The 16,582-nt window shown below is 36.8% G+C and overlaps 1 protein-coding gene across 1 annotated transcript in view; it reads right to left on the reverse strand.

Moving 5' to 3' along the window:
* LOC107754795 (adenylate cyclase type 2) overlaps nucleotides 1-16,582 on the reverse strand; it is a 68,240-nt gene that overhangs the window by 15,764 nt on the left and 35,894 nt on the right. Inside the window, exons 5-12 of the mRNA XM_016571380.1 lie at nucleotides 9,538-9,686; nucleotides 6,441-6,552; nucleotides 6,148-6,275; nucleotides 3,747-3,905; nucleotides 3,288-3,420; nucleotides 608-784; nucleotides 417-460; nucleotides 185-265 (exon numbers count right to left, since the gene is read on the reverse strand). Of these exons, the coding sequence (XP_016426866.1) occupies nucleotides 185-265; nucleotides 417-460; nucleotides 608-784; nucleotides 3,288-3,420; nucleotides 3,747-3,905; nucleotides 6,148-6,275; nucleotides 6,441-6,552; nucleotides 9,538-9,686 (983 nt within the window). The remainder of the gene's footprint in view (nucleotides 1-184; nucleotides 266-416; nucleotides 461-607; nucleotides 785-3,287; nucleotides 3,421-3,746; nucleotides 3,906-6,147; nucleotides 6,276-6,440; nucleotides 6,553-9,537; nucleotides 9,687-16,582) is intronic.

Here is a 16,582-nt window from a genome sequence, read left to right on the forward strand (position 1 = left end):
TGTATATATATATATATATATATATTTACATTTTTCTAAATCAAAAAACTTTCTTTTTTTGCTAATTTAAATAAGATTTTGAATCCCATTGCGAGGTCAGACTTGATCCTTGTTAACATTTAGCTATTTAGCAATTCATGAATTACTCATTATGGATAAGATGCAAAGCATTATGGATGCATACCTCTGTGAGTTAATGCCATCAATAGTGCGAATGATTCTTTCGTTCAACTCCTCTTCAAATCTCTTTTTCTGCGATTTTGTTCTGAAAGGGAAGAAAAAAGAGGGAGAGAGACTTTAAACAACCATGGAAATGTAAATGAGGTCAGTGTGAATGTTCTGAAAGGTTATTCACTTGAATTTAGATTTTTGCTTTTTTTGTGTTATATAAAGCAATAAACAGTCAAAAAACAGACCTTTCAGACCTTTGCTGAAAGCTGTACTGCCCTAATGGCACATCCTGTAAGAAAAAAGATGTACAAATGTAATTAATAGAGCACTATTAAGTACTTATTCAAGTACAAACTAGTCCTGATGACAGTAATCACCATTTAAATCTTCCATCAGAATGACTGTACTTTTTGCGTGTGTGCTCAGGTTGACTCACGTGTGTGTTGATCTTGCCGTTCTCGTTGGTCATGCTGTCTCGATGGTGGAGGTTAGCAAACGGTTTGGCTGCTCCCCAGGACTCGAGGTACTGCGGCATGCGGACAGACGCCCTCATCTTGGCCCCATCCAGAGTGGGACGAAGCCGAGCAGGTAGTGGGGGACTCCGTTTTTCTGCCTAAGCATGAAGTACAAACACAGCATGAAGTACGAGTCTAAATGGATAATTCTCAAATATGTGTAAGTAGATGCAATTTGCACCTTTATATATTATGTTAGTTGATCTATAATGGGTGATGGGCAAAGTAGCCTAATAGTGTAATAGTGTTGAATTTAGCAGCCGATGCTGTGCCGCACTGCACGTTCTAATAACGCCAGTGCGATTGTATGAAATATAAAAAATATTATTCTACTATTTTTTTGTCTTTTGGAAGCTGCATTCAAAATCCACTTGGCTCAAAAATCTGAGGGGGCAGGCACATGCCCACAGTGCCCACCAGTAGCACACAGGTACATAGGAGAGGTACTGCGTCATGCGGACAGACGCCCTCATCTTGGCCCCATCCAGAGTGGGACGAAGCCGAGCAGGTAGTGGGGGACTCCGTTTTTCTGCCTAAGCATGAAGTACAAACACAGCATGAAGTACGAGTCTAAATGGATATAACAGCACAAAAATCCAAAAAAACAAACAAGAATATGTACTGAAGTGGTGGGTCACAGATGTGTTTTATAATACATTCTTGATTCAAGTGTATTACGTGATCTGATACGGATATTCAAGATATTTCTGTGTACTTTGGGATCCTAAACAATTTTGGTACTGTGTCAAGTCCCTACTTGATGTCCAATATAATATCTGGGTCCTGAAGCAAAACCACTTCCAAAGCCACTGTTGTACAGGACTGGATTTCTATCATGATTTTAGAACCAACTGTAAAAGATCGTTATGGAATCAAACACAAGCATTCCAAGAATCTGATAAAAATCAAATAAGGTCCTAAAACTGGATTAATTGATTAACATGTTCATTCAGTATAACCTACTTTGATTGTAAGCAGATTTTCTTGAAATAATCTTATTCAGGGGCGTTTTGCACTGGTTTTTTTTAGGGGGCACGAGTGAAGGGTGTTTTGTTACAATGTGCAGCTGTAAAAACGCGTCTGTCTCTGGCTCAGCGCCAGCCAAAGCGCGAACGCTGATTTGAATTTAGCAGCCGATGCTGTGCCGCACTGCACGTTCTAATAACGCCAGTGCGATTGTATGAAATATAAAAAATATTATTCTACTATTTTTTTGTCTTTTGGAAGCTGCATTCAAAATCCACTTGGCTCAAAAATCTGAGGGGGCAGGCACGTGCCCACAGTGCCCACCAGTAGCACACAGGTACATAGGATTATTAATGAAATAAAAAAATAAAAAAATAAAATAAATTTATTATTTAAATAATTTAAGATAAAATAAATGATTTATTACATTAAATTGAAATAAAAATTTAATTAAATTTGAGAGAAAACAGCGTGTTGTATTCACATTTCATATCATATATAAATAGGCTTTTATACATGAAAATATATAAAACGGGGGGGCTTCTTAAAATACATATTCATTCATGTAAAAAGCTGCTTTACACATGAATTAATATGTATTTTAGGAAAAGGGTCTCTTGCAAGAGGTTTGTCATATTTGAGGGTGCTTGACACCAAACGATAGAAAACCTCTGCTATAGTATAGAAAGATAACCGTGGCTCCCTCAAATCTGTATGGTCTGCTTTACAGCAACTTGACTCGATGACAGTCATTCATTAGAATAAAACAAAAAATGCAAATTGGCATTAACTGAACAACAGGGTGATAAAAGAAAAGAGAACAACTAAATAAACAAGCAAAAGCCCTCCAAACTCAAATGCAGTCATCATAATGGCAGTGTGGAGGGAGTGGGTGTGCAGTGGGCTGTTATGATAAGAGGGCCGAAAGGCTCAAACTGAACAGAAATAAATGTATGAGTCTCTTCAGAGAAAAATTTGCTGCTTTTGTTACCTCGGGCAAAGCAAATGCATTGTTGAAAAGTAAATAAGGCACCGGATAAATAAAAGAATAGGCGTTGTTATTTGAATATATGGTGCCAGGCATTATGATATCTGTGGGCTGAAAAGCCCACACACATCTGAATGGACGGATGTTCAGGAATCTTCTAGGTCTTGATGCCCGTTTCCTTGAACTTGTGTTTTGACAAACACTCTCCCCAGGGTTGTCAAATATGACCACAACGACAGGTTTTTGTAACCGCACAGTCTAAATAGTGTAATTATGCTAATTAGTCCTCAAGGTGAATTGAATGCAATGCTAATTTGAAAAGCTCAAGTTGCATAACTAGACACATTATGATATGATTTATGAACTATCATACAGCAGGTGTTGGTTCGGCTATGATTAATACTTTTGTTTAACTAATTTTCTGGGTAATAAACAGACATTATTGTTATTTATAATTATGTTGTTTATTTAAAAAATAGTTTTATTGTTTCCACAATAATTATCATAGCTGATGTTTGTTATAAACTCCTAACATGATTTGGGCCAGTATGAAACCTCTAGCAAACACAAAGCAACACTGTTTTCTTCAGAAAATGTAAATGTCTAGTTATTTATAAATGTAGAAGCAGGACTGCGTCATTTTTTACCTTCGGGTTGATTATTAGGTACGTGATGATGCCGTGCTCTTTCAGGTAGGAATCTCTGCTTTGTCCATTGCCTGGCTCGACTTGATAAGCTCCTTTCAAATGTTCCAGTGTCACAGAAGAGATGTGAACCCGTCTGGAGAGGAGCACACAACTATTACAGGCTGGCAAATGAAAGAACACTTCACAAAAACAGGTGCATTATGTGAGTATTTCATAAATGTTCCAATGCCCACAGAGACAATAGAGTCGAGATATGAAAAATGAATGTAGTGCTTTGAGTTTCTGTTATTTTTTGGGTTATTCAACGAACACTCATTAGTAGCACAAAAGCACATTCACTGTGCTCTCAACAGAGCATTTCTATTAACGTCAAGAACCCTCCATGAGCATAATAGCACTTGTGGCAAATATGTGAAAATCATGAAATGGGGAAAAACAAAAGTCATATGCTGATCTTACCCAGGTACACCCCCCGCCTCCATGTGATTGGCCAGGGTGACGTCATGTGACCAAACATCATACTGCCATTTCTGGAGGCCAATCACACCGCAGAGAACATTCCCAGAGTGCACTCCAACACGCATGCTAATGTCAACTCCGGTAGCATCTCTCACCTTCCTGAAATAACAAGTAAATATGCTCATTGTTTACTATTTTGTTTATTCTAAATTTTGAAATAATAATAATACAAAAAAAACGTTATTTATTAAAAAAACATTAGTTGCCACTATAGTGTAATATGAATATTTATGTAATTCAAATATGTGCTTATGTAACTCGTTGTGACCAATTTGATTAATTAATCAGCATATTATTATTTAATCAGCATGTAATTAATTCCAAATGCATTTTAATCAAGTGTCAGAATTAAAATGTATTAAAATAGTCTTAAAAGTATATAAAAAATATACTTAAAAAGTACTTTTTATTACAAAGTTTTGAAAGAAATGTATGTGAAGGCACAATTAATATTTGTCTACTAAACCAATTTTAAACATAAACCTTTAGATTGAAAGTCATAAGAAATAATTTAGATTGAAAGGCCTTTAGATTGAAAAATCATAAGAAACAAGTTTGGGTACTCTTGATGGATTTTATACTACTATTGTATGCAAATAAGGCAAGTTTTCTTCCAGTCTCATGAAAGATATTTCTTTTACAGCATGTACACACTTCAGGCTCTCCCTCCATCCTTTGAAATTACTGAAACAGCACCATATTTCACTGACATAACGGCTTAACACCAGAAATATTTATAGCAAAGTAAATATCAGAAGGTGCCATGATTGCGGCAGTACATGGTTTATGAGGAAGTGTGTCTGGTGCCTGTGTATATATTCATTCAGCACACAGAATGTATCATCTTGTGTTTCAGATAAGCCAGTTTGAATGTTAACATGTCCCTGCTGCACAAAACAGTCTAGATCAGCATGATTTTTTTTCTATGCAGGATGGATTAAGCTAGTTTGGTGCTATTCTAGTTTGTGGACCAGTATTAAATTGCTTAACCCCCCCAAAAAAAGTGTCAAAACAAAAAACAAGTACGCAAAAAACAAGGGTGCTCCCTCAAAACAAAACAAAACAAAAAGCAGCCACTGGTGCTCCCTCAAAGCAAAACAAAACAAAAACTAATTAAATTGCTTTGAGGGAGCACCAGTGGCTGCTTTTTGTTTTGAGGGAGCACCAGTGGCTGCTTTTTGTTTTGTTTTATTTTGTTTTGAGGGAGCACCGAGCACCCCCCCCGGCAAAAAACACGGGTGCTTCCTCAAAACAAAACAAAAAGCAGCCACTGGTGCTCCCTCAAATAAAAAAAACAAAAACTAAAAACAAAAAGTAGCCAATGGTGCTCCCTCAAAACAAAACAAAAAACAAAAAAACAAAAAACAGCCACTGGTGCTCCCTCAAAACAAAACAAAAATCAAAACTAAACAATACAAAACAAAACCAGCCCAGCCACTGGTGCTGCCTCAAAACAAACAAACAAAGTACATGGCACCCCTGGAGGAGTGTTCGTTTCTCTCACAGATCATTCCATTGTATCTGTCACACACCATTCTTATTTCTAGGAGCCCCTCAGCCTGAGCTATGTCATGTTGGAAAATACACTGGAGGGTTCTCAATTACCCCCTAAAATGGATTTGTGTGTGTGTGAAAGAAAAAGATTGCAGTAGTGTAACGGAAAGCAAATGTGTGGCAGAAGAGCGGAAGAATGAAGAATGGGTGAGGAATCGTAAAAGGGACTGGAAAAAGGGGCTGCACTTTGAGATGGAGAAAGAGACGAAAAGGAGAATGTGTGGGTTTCAACAATATCACACATCTGAGCCTCATGAGTATGAGGGTTATTTCAGCCTCCGAGAGTAGTGCTTGAAAAGACAGACACCATGGGGAAAAAAAGGACACAGAAATGGTGTTTTGTAGATGATGAAAGGGTGTAATGTGACAAACAGCTCATGTGTAATGGTTTTAGGACTTTGAAGCAGATATAACTCTAGGGGTCTTTTTGTTCTAATGAAGAAATGGAAAATGGATAATGTACAATCAGCTGGTCATTATCTCAAAATAAATCCTGATAGGCACTGGCTTATGGGACGCCCAGCAGGTGTTCCGCAGGCTGGCAACCTCAGGCAACCATACGGCATTGTAAGCCAATTATATTTAGGTTAAAATTGCCTATTAAGACTGAATTTTACACCGTGTTTGCACAGACATTTAAACTACCACAGCTATGTAGGAAACGGAAATTTCCTGTGACAAAAGTCAATTATACAGTTTAGTGGTTATTATGCAAACATATTTTAGTGCAGATTGCTGTGATGGACCAATTATAATCTAGTTTGAGAAAGACAGCGTGCTCTTTTACTTGATGGCCTCACACATGTCCAGCCCCATCTTCACACAGTCCTTGGCGTGATCAGTCAGAGGGTCTGGCAGCCCTGACACACAGTAATAGCAGTCGCCCAGGATCTTGATCCGCATGCAGTCGTTATCCTGCATCAAACAAACCATCAAGACAGCAGGTGTAGTAGACATGATATTCTATACAGGAAAAAAATATTAATATCAAATCAACATATCAGGGTGAAGGTATGTCAGAGACTGGGTCTAGTTGTCACAGGGGCTATATATCATATGGCCTTTTAGGACATATGATACCTTGGCTATCTGGTCAAATTTGCCGAAAAGCTCATTGAGCATGTAGACCAATTCTCCAGGCGAACAATCACTGGCCAGACGCGTGAATCCAACAATGTCTGCATACAGAATGCTGTGGAAAATATTAAAATGTTTAAGAAAAGGAGAGTTATGCAAACTGGTAAAGAGTATGAAATGATGCTTTTGCACTGCAATTAATGCACACCTTGCAAATAATTATTTTCTGAATAAGCATTTTTCTTGTTTTCCAGTACTGAAACATCCTTAAAAACACAGCCGTGCTGATATTTAGACCAACAGCATGATTTTGTGATACTGCACTTATACAGCAGTTCAACAAACTAAAAATGTAGTTGCATTTTAGTATAATATTGAGAGTTATTTTGTCTATTTTTCTCAGCCAAAGGAAACAGTTCTAAACAAAGCCACAGGAGAATCAGCTCTTGCATCTCTGAGCAACACTCAGTAGTGGTGTTACTGAATTAATCATTGACTCGAGTGAAAGATTCAATGACTCACAATCACTTCTTTAGCTCCTGAATGAATCTATATTTTTGAATGAATTGGATGAGTAAATGATTCAAGACTCACTCATAGGAGAAACTTGTTTAGTTCTTTAATAAATCTGTGTTTTTGAATGAAATGGATAAGTAAATTATTCAACGGCTCACTCATAAAGAGAGTAACTTGTTTTATTTATGAATAAATCTGTTTCTCAATGAATTGTTGAGTAAATTATTTAATGGCTTACACATAAAAAGAGTAACTTGTTTAATTCCTGAATGAATCAGTGTTTTCCCAACACATTCTCACTCCGAACTTTTTTGGTCAGGACCCTTTGGCATCACTTTTTAACGCACAGGGTACCCATTTAGCGTAATTTTTTTTGACGTGCAGGGTACTCTGTTGCTTTAAATAAGAAACTTTTGGCGTCAATACGCAGATGCCAAGGACATGAGAATTTTATCGTTATGATTAATTTATATATTGGGTAATAATTTTGCTACCATTACATATATGTTGGGGTGTGATTTTCAATTTAAACAGTCACAACAATTTAATTTACATAACACTATTTACAGATTTTTGAGCATGTAACCCAACCCCTACCCTAAACCTAACCATTTGTCAATATAAAACACAGGATATAAAAGGCAGATACAATTAAAGTCACAATTTTTTCAAGAAGTATTAATATTCCACGTCTTCCGAGGCAAAACAATCGATTTGTACGAGGAACAGACACTATCACCATCTCCATCCACCATCTGTGCATAAATCCAAAAATTGCCGCCAGAAGAACCGTAACAGAGTGGGATTATTTTCAGTGATTAAAACATTATGTTTTACTCTATTCTTCGCTTAAAGATATTGTATGGCTTCAGAAGACTCGGAATGCAACACAACTTGTTTGTGATACTCTTATACTGCTTTTTTGGTCAGTTTTTGCAATAAATACCTGTGACTGTACTTTTATTTGCCTGTTACGTGTTTTATATTGTTGAGAAATGGGTAGGTTTAGGGTAGAGGTGGGGTTAGGTGCTCAAATATCTATGAAACTATAAATGTATTTAAAATTATTTCTATTTTTACGAATGCATGCAAAGAATTAAATGTGTCTTGATATGACGCATTAGGCATACAACTGAAAGCAACGGAGTACCTTGCACATGGAAAAGTGACACAAAAGGGGTACCCTGTGTGTTAAAAAGTGACGCCAAGGGGTCCTGACCAAGCATCAATATGTGACAAGATGGGAGAGAGAACGTGTTGGCTTTTCAATGAATCATTGGGTGACTTATTCAACGACTCATTCATAAAAAAGAGTAACTTGTTTCATTCCTGAATAAATCTGTGTTTTTCAATGAATTGGATGGGTGAATAATTGAATAATTCACTCACAAAAAGAGTAACTTATTTCGCTCCAGAATGAATCTGCGTTTTTCAATGAATCGTTGAGTGAATTATTCAACAACTCACTCAGAAAGAGAGTAACTCGTTTAATTCCCGAATGAATCTGTGTTTTTCAATTAATAGTTGAGTGAATTATTCAATGTCTCACTCATAAAAATATTAACTTGTTTCATTCCTGTATGAATCTGTGTTTTTCAATAAATGGATCAGTGAATGATTCAATAATTCACTCACAAAGAGAGTAACTTATTTTGCTTCTGAATGAATCTGTTTTTTCAATGAATTGGTTCAACTTAATGATTCAATGTCAAAGTCATTGACTTGTCGCCACCTACAGGTGTATCAATGTAAAATTCAGAAAGAGTCACTAAAAATCCCCACCACTAACAGACTGGCTGTCTGTTTGGAACAAACACAGATAAACAAAGTGATACAAACTGTTAAAAGTGCTGTTGGACTGTATATCAGTGCTCTTGGAATGCTGCTCAATTGATCAAATTCGAGGACCAGAACTGTTGAATAAATAATATTAATAAAAATATTTTCTATGGTAATTGACATTATGCCACAAATGCTATCCAACTTAACTTTTGCTGAACCTGAAACGCGCCTCTAATACTGCCAATATCCTTCAGTAACACTGCACGGCCTGCCCTGGAAGATGCTCTGTGAAATCCATCATGAATTAGAGATACAAAACATTATGTAGACGCCAAGAAAATATTCTTCGCTTTTTCCTTCAGTAAGTTACACTGAGAACGAGCAGAGCAACAATCAACCTCACAGATCAAAAGGATATTGAAGTAGAAAGCAATATTGCTTCCAAAACAGAAAACTACTTGTCCTTCAATGCAATGAACTAAATTAAATGCGTTTTGATGAAAAGCCTCTTCAACAGTTTGCCCTATTTAGCTGAAGATTGTGTTTGTTTTTACTTTTAATAGAAGCATACAAAGGTGTCTAGGCACTTTTAAAAGAGAGCTACATATATCTAGGTTGATGAATAGCTTTTTTTTTGTGTGCAGACTGAAGGAGGGCAGGATGGTTTGACAGGTTCTACTGAGGGTATGACAGCTTGGCGGAGAGCAGGTGCGGTGTATAGGATATGTATATATTTTCTAGGCTGCCTAAAATAAATCAACTGAGCGCACGGATATGCTAGTATGTGTGTCACAAGTCCTACCTTACATTGGTGTGTCTCTGTACGTAGAGGTTGTGAAAGTTGTTGGTGTTTTCTGCCTGGCCGAAGTTAGGCCCCTTCAGTCTCTGAATGATCTCTGCCTTCATCACCCTCGCAATGTGGGCGGGCAACAGGGACAGCAAAAGACGCTCCTATTGGTTGAAAAGAGAGGGGGGTGGTAGTTATATGTAATTTTGTGGACAATTCCCCCCAAAACAGTAAGCAGCAAGAACTGTTTACAACATTTATATTAAAAAACATTATTAATAATTGTGTACCAAATTCTGCATGTGAATGATTTCTGAAGGATCATGTGACACTGAAGACTGGAGTAATCATGCTGAAAATTCAGCTTTGCATCACATTAATAAATTACATTTATAAAATACATTGAAAATATTTTAAACTGCAATAATATTTCACAATATTATTGTTTTAATGCATTCAATGTATTGAGTATAAGAATATATATATATATATATATATATATATTTATTTATTTTTTATTTTTTTCACTGCCGCTCAAAAGATGAACAGATTGAATCATAGCAGTGTAACTAACAGATGTCTCTTGCCGGTAATGAACTAACAAAAAAATTATTCTAAAAGAAACATTTGTGATTCTACCAAAGAACATATGTAGACATTATTTGCTCAGATGCTGTTCTGAATTTAAACAGCTGAAATCTATTAAACTTTAAGCACTGTATCTTTTTTTAACCATGTTAATGCTAGATATCTTATCCACTAGGCTGATTAAATTACCAATATTTGGCTTTTTTAAATATATTTTTGGCATCAATCGAGAACTGTGCACAGCTGGTTGATTAACAGAAGTGGTCAGCATGGTCAATGAAAAATGTTCGGTTATTTGAATTGTGTAGGGATGCACCGATACCACTTTTTTCAGAACAAGTCCGATACCGATACTTTCATTTTTGGTACTCACCGATACCGATACCTGTATTTTCACAGCATTTTAATTTTTTTTTTTAAATATTGGGTACAGAGACAAAATAATAATAATAATAATAATATGAATCATGTTAGTTGGCTTCATTTAGCAAACAGATATTTTCTTGTTATTTCGACACTTAATTATACCTGTTAAAATGTATTGTATAAGCTTTTGTTACTTTCACTGTTCATTTTAATGGCACTCCACTGCAGCAGCTCAATACTGTAATCACAAAATGTTTTTCTTAAAATAATGCAGGGAACCACTCGTTATACATTATACAAGTACGCGCTTACTATTTTGGTGATGTAAGTCACACGCACTGTACGCGGACCCTCGCGTACAAGTAAAAACCGAAGTATAATTTTAAAGCAAGCTAAACATGCGCACACGTTTGCATTGGTGCAGAATGAGAGAGACACTTATAGCTAGCGCATTACACACAGTCTGCTAGTTTCACTTTTGCTTCAATCGTGTATGCTTGACGTTTAAAATAAATGTTGTTTAAAGTGAATGCCCCTATAATTTGTTTGTTTTATATTTACGATTTAGTTTTAATCCAAATGCATGCGTTTATAGAGCGAACAGCAATCAAGATCATGCAACAGAAGTGTGCACTCTCTGACTCTCTCGCTCTCCCTTTCCTTACCGTCAAATAACTTAAGTAACTTGTGCATTGTTTTACTTGCTTGCTTTTGACATATCCGACCGATTTACAAACTTTCCATTGATGTCTGTGAGATATTCACTCGACAAGCTCGCGCATCTGTGCCGCCGCTCACTCAATCCACTCAGCGCTCTCTGCTCATCAGCGCGCGCACATCCGCTAAACAGGCGTGAATATTGAACGTTTAACATTATATTAATTACTTGCATGTACTTCATAAACATCCTTAATCTCTAATAACTCCATTCTACTCTCTGTTGGTGGTGTTTCTTTTTCTGGACACAGCTCTGTTCACAAGCTGTGTGGTATCGGCTTTTAGTATCCGTGCATTTTTACGAGTACGAGTACGAGTACAGGAGTGCAGTATTGGCCCGATACCAGTATCGGTATATGTGCATCCTTAGAATTGTGAATAAATTTTGTACTTTATCAGCCATCAACCACCCTGTTCTTTAGATATCCCATTGGCTTTGACCATGTAAAAACCCATATTGGTCAACCACTAATTAAGTCCATTTTCAACCCGGGGTTAAGTAATGCATCACACTTGAATGAGGGTTAGCACAAGGTTACAGAGAACAAATAACTCAAAGAAAACTAAGAACAATGTGAAATATGGAACAGGATTGTGTTTGAGGTTTGAAAAGCCCATTCATTTCTCTTTTTATTATCCCGTCACTTTTCCCCATTCCCTTTGTTTTCCTCTCAGAGACCACCCTGCTTAATGAAGGTCAAATAAAAGAAAACAAAATCATGGGGTGTGTGCCATGTGCTGATTGCGACTGCAGGAAAAGAGGAGAAATTATTTATACTGTACAGTTTTTACCATTGTACTCAGAAGAAGATGTGAGTGCTTTTAAATAACAGTCCATTAATGTATTATTATCAAAAATGAGACAAATCAAAGGAGGCTGTCCACTCTAATAGGTGCATGTGCTGTGGTCTGACAGAGTGATTGCTAAAGGAAATTATGTCATTAGTCCATTTTGTGGTCCTTCGTCTAGAGTATAAATGGGCATGATTGTTGCTCTGTTAAAGTGCAGAAATATTAATTTGCTAAATATGATGTTCTGTTTGGATATCTTATCCAATCGTAAGTCATAAAATATCACCAAAACCACACTGAGGACTAGATTTCACATACATCACTTAGACATACATTATGTAATCTGAAGAAATTACCAGGGTGTTGTTGTGGGGTTGCTAGGGAGTTCTCTGTGAGTTTTAGGGTGTACTAGTCACGGTTGTCTTGAACCAAGCCCGAGCGCGATTGTCCCCCCTCCCCCGCTGGCCTGCACTCATATTGCGCTTATGCTGCCTTCACGTGCTATCGGAATTATCCTAAATACGAGTTTCCTAATCAGAAATTGGACATGAACGGCCTCTCAAGTCGTATTTACCACTCAAAAAATTATTTTGATACTCCAGTTTCCGAGTTAGGTGGGCCATAAACTTAAAACATAACCCTCTGGTGCTCTTCGGTCAAAATTTTTTTTTCTGTTTTGAATTTTTTAAAATAACAGCTTCATCGCAATGGTACGAAACTTGGTGATTTTTATGGCATTTGGAATGTGAACACAAAAAAAAATTGAGGGCATGATTCGAGCAGGCTAAGTGATCGTAAAACAAAATAGTCACAATTGTGGTCTTCGGTCAAAAATGACCGACCATAGGAAATTAATGGGAAATCAACAAAAACAAAAAAATTCTGAGAATTTTTGTGTGTACAATCTACAAATCTGCCACAATGCAGAAAAAAAAAGTACACAGCAATGACGGGGTGAAACTCAAAACGTCAAGAGTGCAAAACCAACACATCCACTCACACACACACACACACACACACACACACTTAAACACACACATACACCTATGAACTGGTGTGACTGTAGCACAGCAAATATGTGCAATAAAAGCAATAACTCAACTAGGATGCAGTAAAAAAAGTGGACAGCAAGGAAAGGGTTAAACTTTAAAACATCAAGAGTGCAAAACAGACACATCCTCTCTCTCACACACACACACACACAGACACAGACACACACATACACAATAATATACACTCAAATGAATTGGTATGGCTATAACCATATAGCCAAAACGAGTCAGAAAACTGAAATCAGATCAGACCCAGATCCGACGTGATGACGTTGAACACATACGCCGTGCCTTGTGCCTAGCAACATTTTGAAAAATATTTTTATTTCAAATAAATGCTGTTCTTTTGAGCTTTCAACTCAGCAAGAAATCCTGAAAAATCCAAATGCAAAACTGGTTTACAAAACATATTAATCAGCACAACTGTTTTCAGAAATGCTTCTTGAGCAGCAAATCAGCATATTAGAATGATTTCTGAAGGATCATGTGACACTGAAGACTGGTGTGATGATGCTGAAAATTCAGCTTTACCATCACAGGTATAAATTGCATTTTAAAATTTATTAAAATAGAAATCAACTGTTTTAAATTATACTAATATTTTGCAGTATTACTATTTTTACTGTATTTTTAATCAAACAAATGCTGCATTTGTGAGCATAAGAGACTTCTGTCAAAAACATTAAAAAAAACTGTCAGAAAACTGAAATCAGATCAGACCCAGATCCGACGTGATGACGTTGAACACATACGCCGTGCCTTGTGCCTAGCAACATTTTGAAAAATATTTTTATTTCAAATAAATGCTGTTCTTTTGAGCTTTCAACTCAGCAAGAAATCCTGAAAAATCCAAATGCAAAACTGGTTTACAAAACATATTAATCAGCACAACTGTTTTCAGAAATGCTTCTTGAGCAGCAAATCAGCATATTAGAATGATTTCTGAAGGATCATGTGACACTGAAGACTGGTGTGATGATGCTGAAAATTCAGCTTTACCATCACAGGTATAAATTGCATTTTAAAATTTATTAAAATAGAAATCAACTGTTTTAAATTATACTAATATTTTGCAGTATTACTATTTTTACTGTATTTTTAATCAAACAAATGCTGCATTTGTGAGCATAAGAGACTTCTGTCAAAAACATTAAAAAAAACTTTTGAAGAGTAGTCTATATATTTAAAAGTAAATATTTGCGGTATCATTCATAACACAGAGTAACAATTTGGTTTAGGGGTTTGCAAATCCTGTGCTGTGCTTTTTAAAACCTTGAACTCTTTTCATCACAAAATATATTTTAAAGGTAATGTTTTATTCACCCTTGAAATGTAAAATGAGGCGTATCCGTAATTAGGCTGATGGTCTGTGCTGAACTAATGTTCTGACTGGAATAGGGCTGGGCAATAGGTCAAAAATATCTTATCGATAATCGCCTTTAAAAATATCGCGATATCCGATAATATCGGCTACGTAAGCCCCACCTCCACCACGCCCCGCCCCCGCAACATTGCCGACATGCACCTTAAACACACATCATGTTCAGTTTGATCTTAATTATTGCCACAAAGTTTGGTTTTACTTTTCTTTGAGCTTAAACTAACAAAACATTAGCTTTGCTGTTATTTTGGTGTTGCTAATAATTTCCACTCTGTTCTTATCAAATTTGTGTTTAAAATGAATTTCGTTTTGTGAGGAGAACTGTTCATGATGGTGAAGTTGGACATTCTGGCGGTGATTGTAAGAATGATAAATGCATGTTGATGTCATATAATAATGTCTTGAATAAAATATGCCTATTTTCCGATGTTTCTCTTTCTTTTTGGCATTATTGCCTGTGTAGAGACATTTCATAATGGTAAGTTTAATTTCCTTAATTATAACAATTGCAGCGTTGTTTTTAAACTTGTAGTCAAGCTATAACGCATTTGATATTTATCATGTATAAATCATGCAGGGATTAAAAACAAATTCTGAGAAAAAACGTTCTTTTTTTTCCCTTTCTGGTAGCCGGAGTTCAGAGTTCGGAGGTCTCTTTTGGCCCGTTTTTAACTAAATAAAAATAACTGCTTTATTTACTTAGAAGCAGGGTAAATTTAAATTTCATTTTTGTATTGTAATTTTTATTTTATTAATCAAAATACAACGTCCGCAATGTATTCAGTGTTGGGCTTCCAAAACTCTGAACGCGTGCATGTTGAGGGGCAAGCTGAGATATAGTACTATAATGTCTTCATCCGTTTGCAACAAAACTTTATAGTTTTGTTGCAAATGAATTAAGAATTTATAGTGCTATATCTCAGCTTATTTAAACATAATTATATTGTATACACGGTTTAAAGGGGTCATATGATGCGATTTCAATTTTTCCTTTCTCTTTGGAGTGTTACAAGCTCTTTGTGCATAAAGAAGATCTGTAAAGTTGCAAAGACTAAAGTCTCAAATCCAAAGAGATATTCTTTATAAAAGTTAAGAGTCAACCACGCCTACCTAAAACGGCTCGTTCTAACACGCCCCCACATGTCTACGTCATGATGTGGGAAGATTTGCATAACGCCGCCCAAATGTTCACGCAAAGAAAGAAGACCTAACTTTATTCTCGCTGTAGTTTTGTTGTTGCCGCTGCCGCCATGTCGTGAAGACGCTGTGTGTTTCGTTGTGAAAGCGAAACTACTTTGTTTGGCCTTCCAAAAGAGGACGATATCCGCTTCGTCATGCCTAGAGCTGATCCGTGCTGGTCGCTGAGGAAATACATCAACTTTGCGCTGTCAATCGCCGGATCGGCTTTCACCGTGGACGAAGCAGAGTCCAGCCCGGGTCGTCACATGTGGTTGCCGCAAGCCCGCCGGCCGCTCCTTCGTCGAATCCGCCGGCCGCGCCGTTCTCAAGCCCACCGGCCTCTGCTCACTCTAGCCTGCATTTTATGGAGGACTGTTTCCTGATCCTGGGAGAGTAGACTACAATGCCTGCTGTTCTGACTCACAGACTGTAAGTACATTTTTTTTATATTTAAAGAATTTGCCACTGACGATTCAAACGCGAGAGTTTTGGGCAGTGTAGTGTAGCACTTGTTGTTTGTCATTTCTCCGATCACAAATGCAGACATGGTTTTATGTTTACGCGGCGCAATGCAACGCATAAAAAGACAGTATAAGTCATTATAATCTGTAATTATGTCCCCACTGGATGCAACAAATGCCTCGTTTATAATGGGTTTTAATGTTTTTGTTTCATCGTTCCGATCGGACACGGCATCACAGTATGGTAAGGGGCGTAACATTTCAGTCAAACGCTTGAAGTATTCGGCCAATCACAACGCACTGGATAGCTGGCCAATCGGAGCGCACCTCGCTTTTCAGACCGATGAGCTTTGTAAAAATCGACGCGTTTCAAAAAGGCGGGGCATAGAGGAGAAACAATAACGTACAGTATGTGGAAAATAATGTGCTTTTTGAACCTTAAACCGCATAAACACATTTCATTACACCAAATACACAAAATAATGTTCCTTTTAGCAACATCATATGACCCCTTTAAAAAAAGG

This window comes from Sinocyclocheilus rhinocerous, unplaced genomic scaffold, assembly GCF_001515625.1.
Source record: "Sinocyclocheilus rhinocerous isolate Xijiao unplaced genomic scaffold, SAMN03320098_v1.1 scaffold21, whole genome shotgun sequence".
NCBI classification, from domain to species: Eukaryota; Metazoa; Chordata; class Actinopteri; order Cypriniformes; family Cyprinidae; genus Sinocyclocheilus; species Sinocyclocheilus rhinocerous.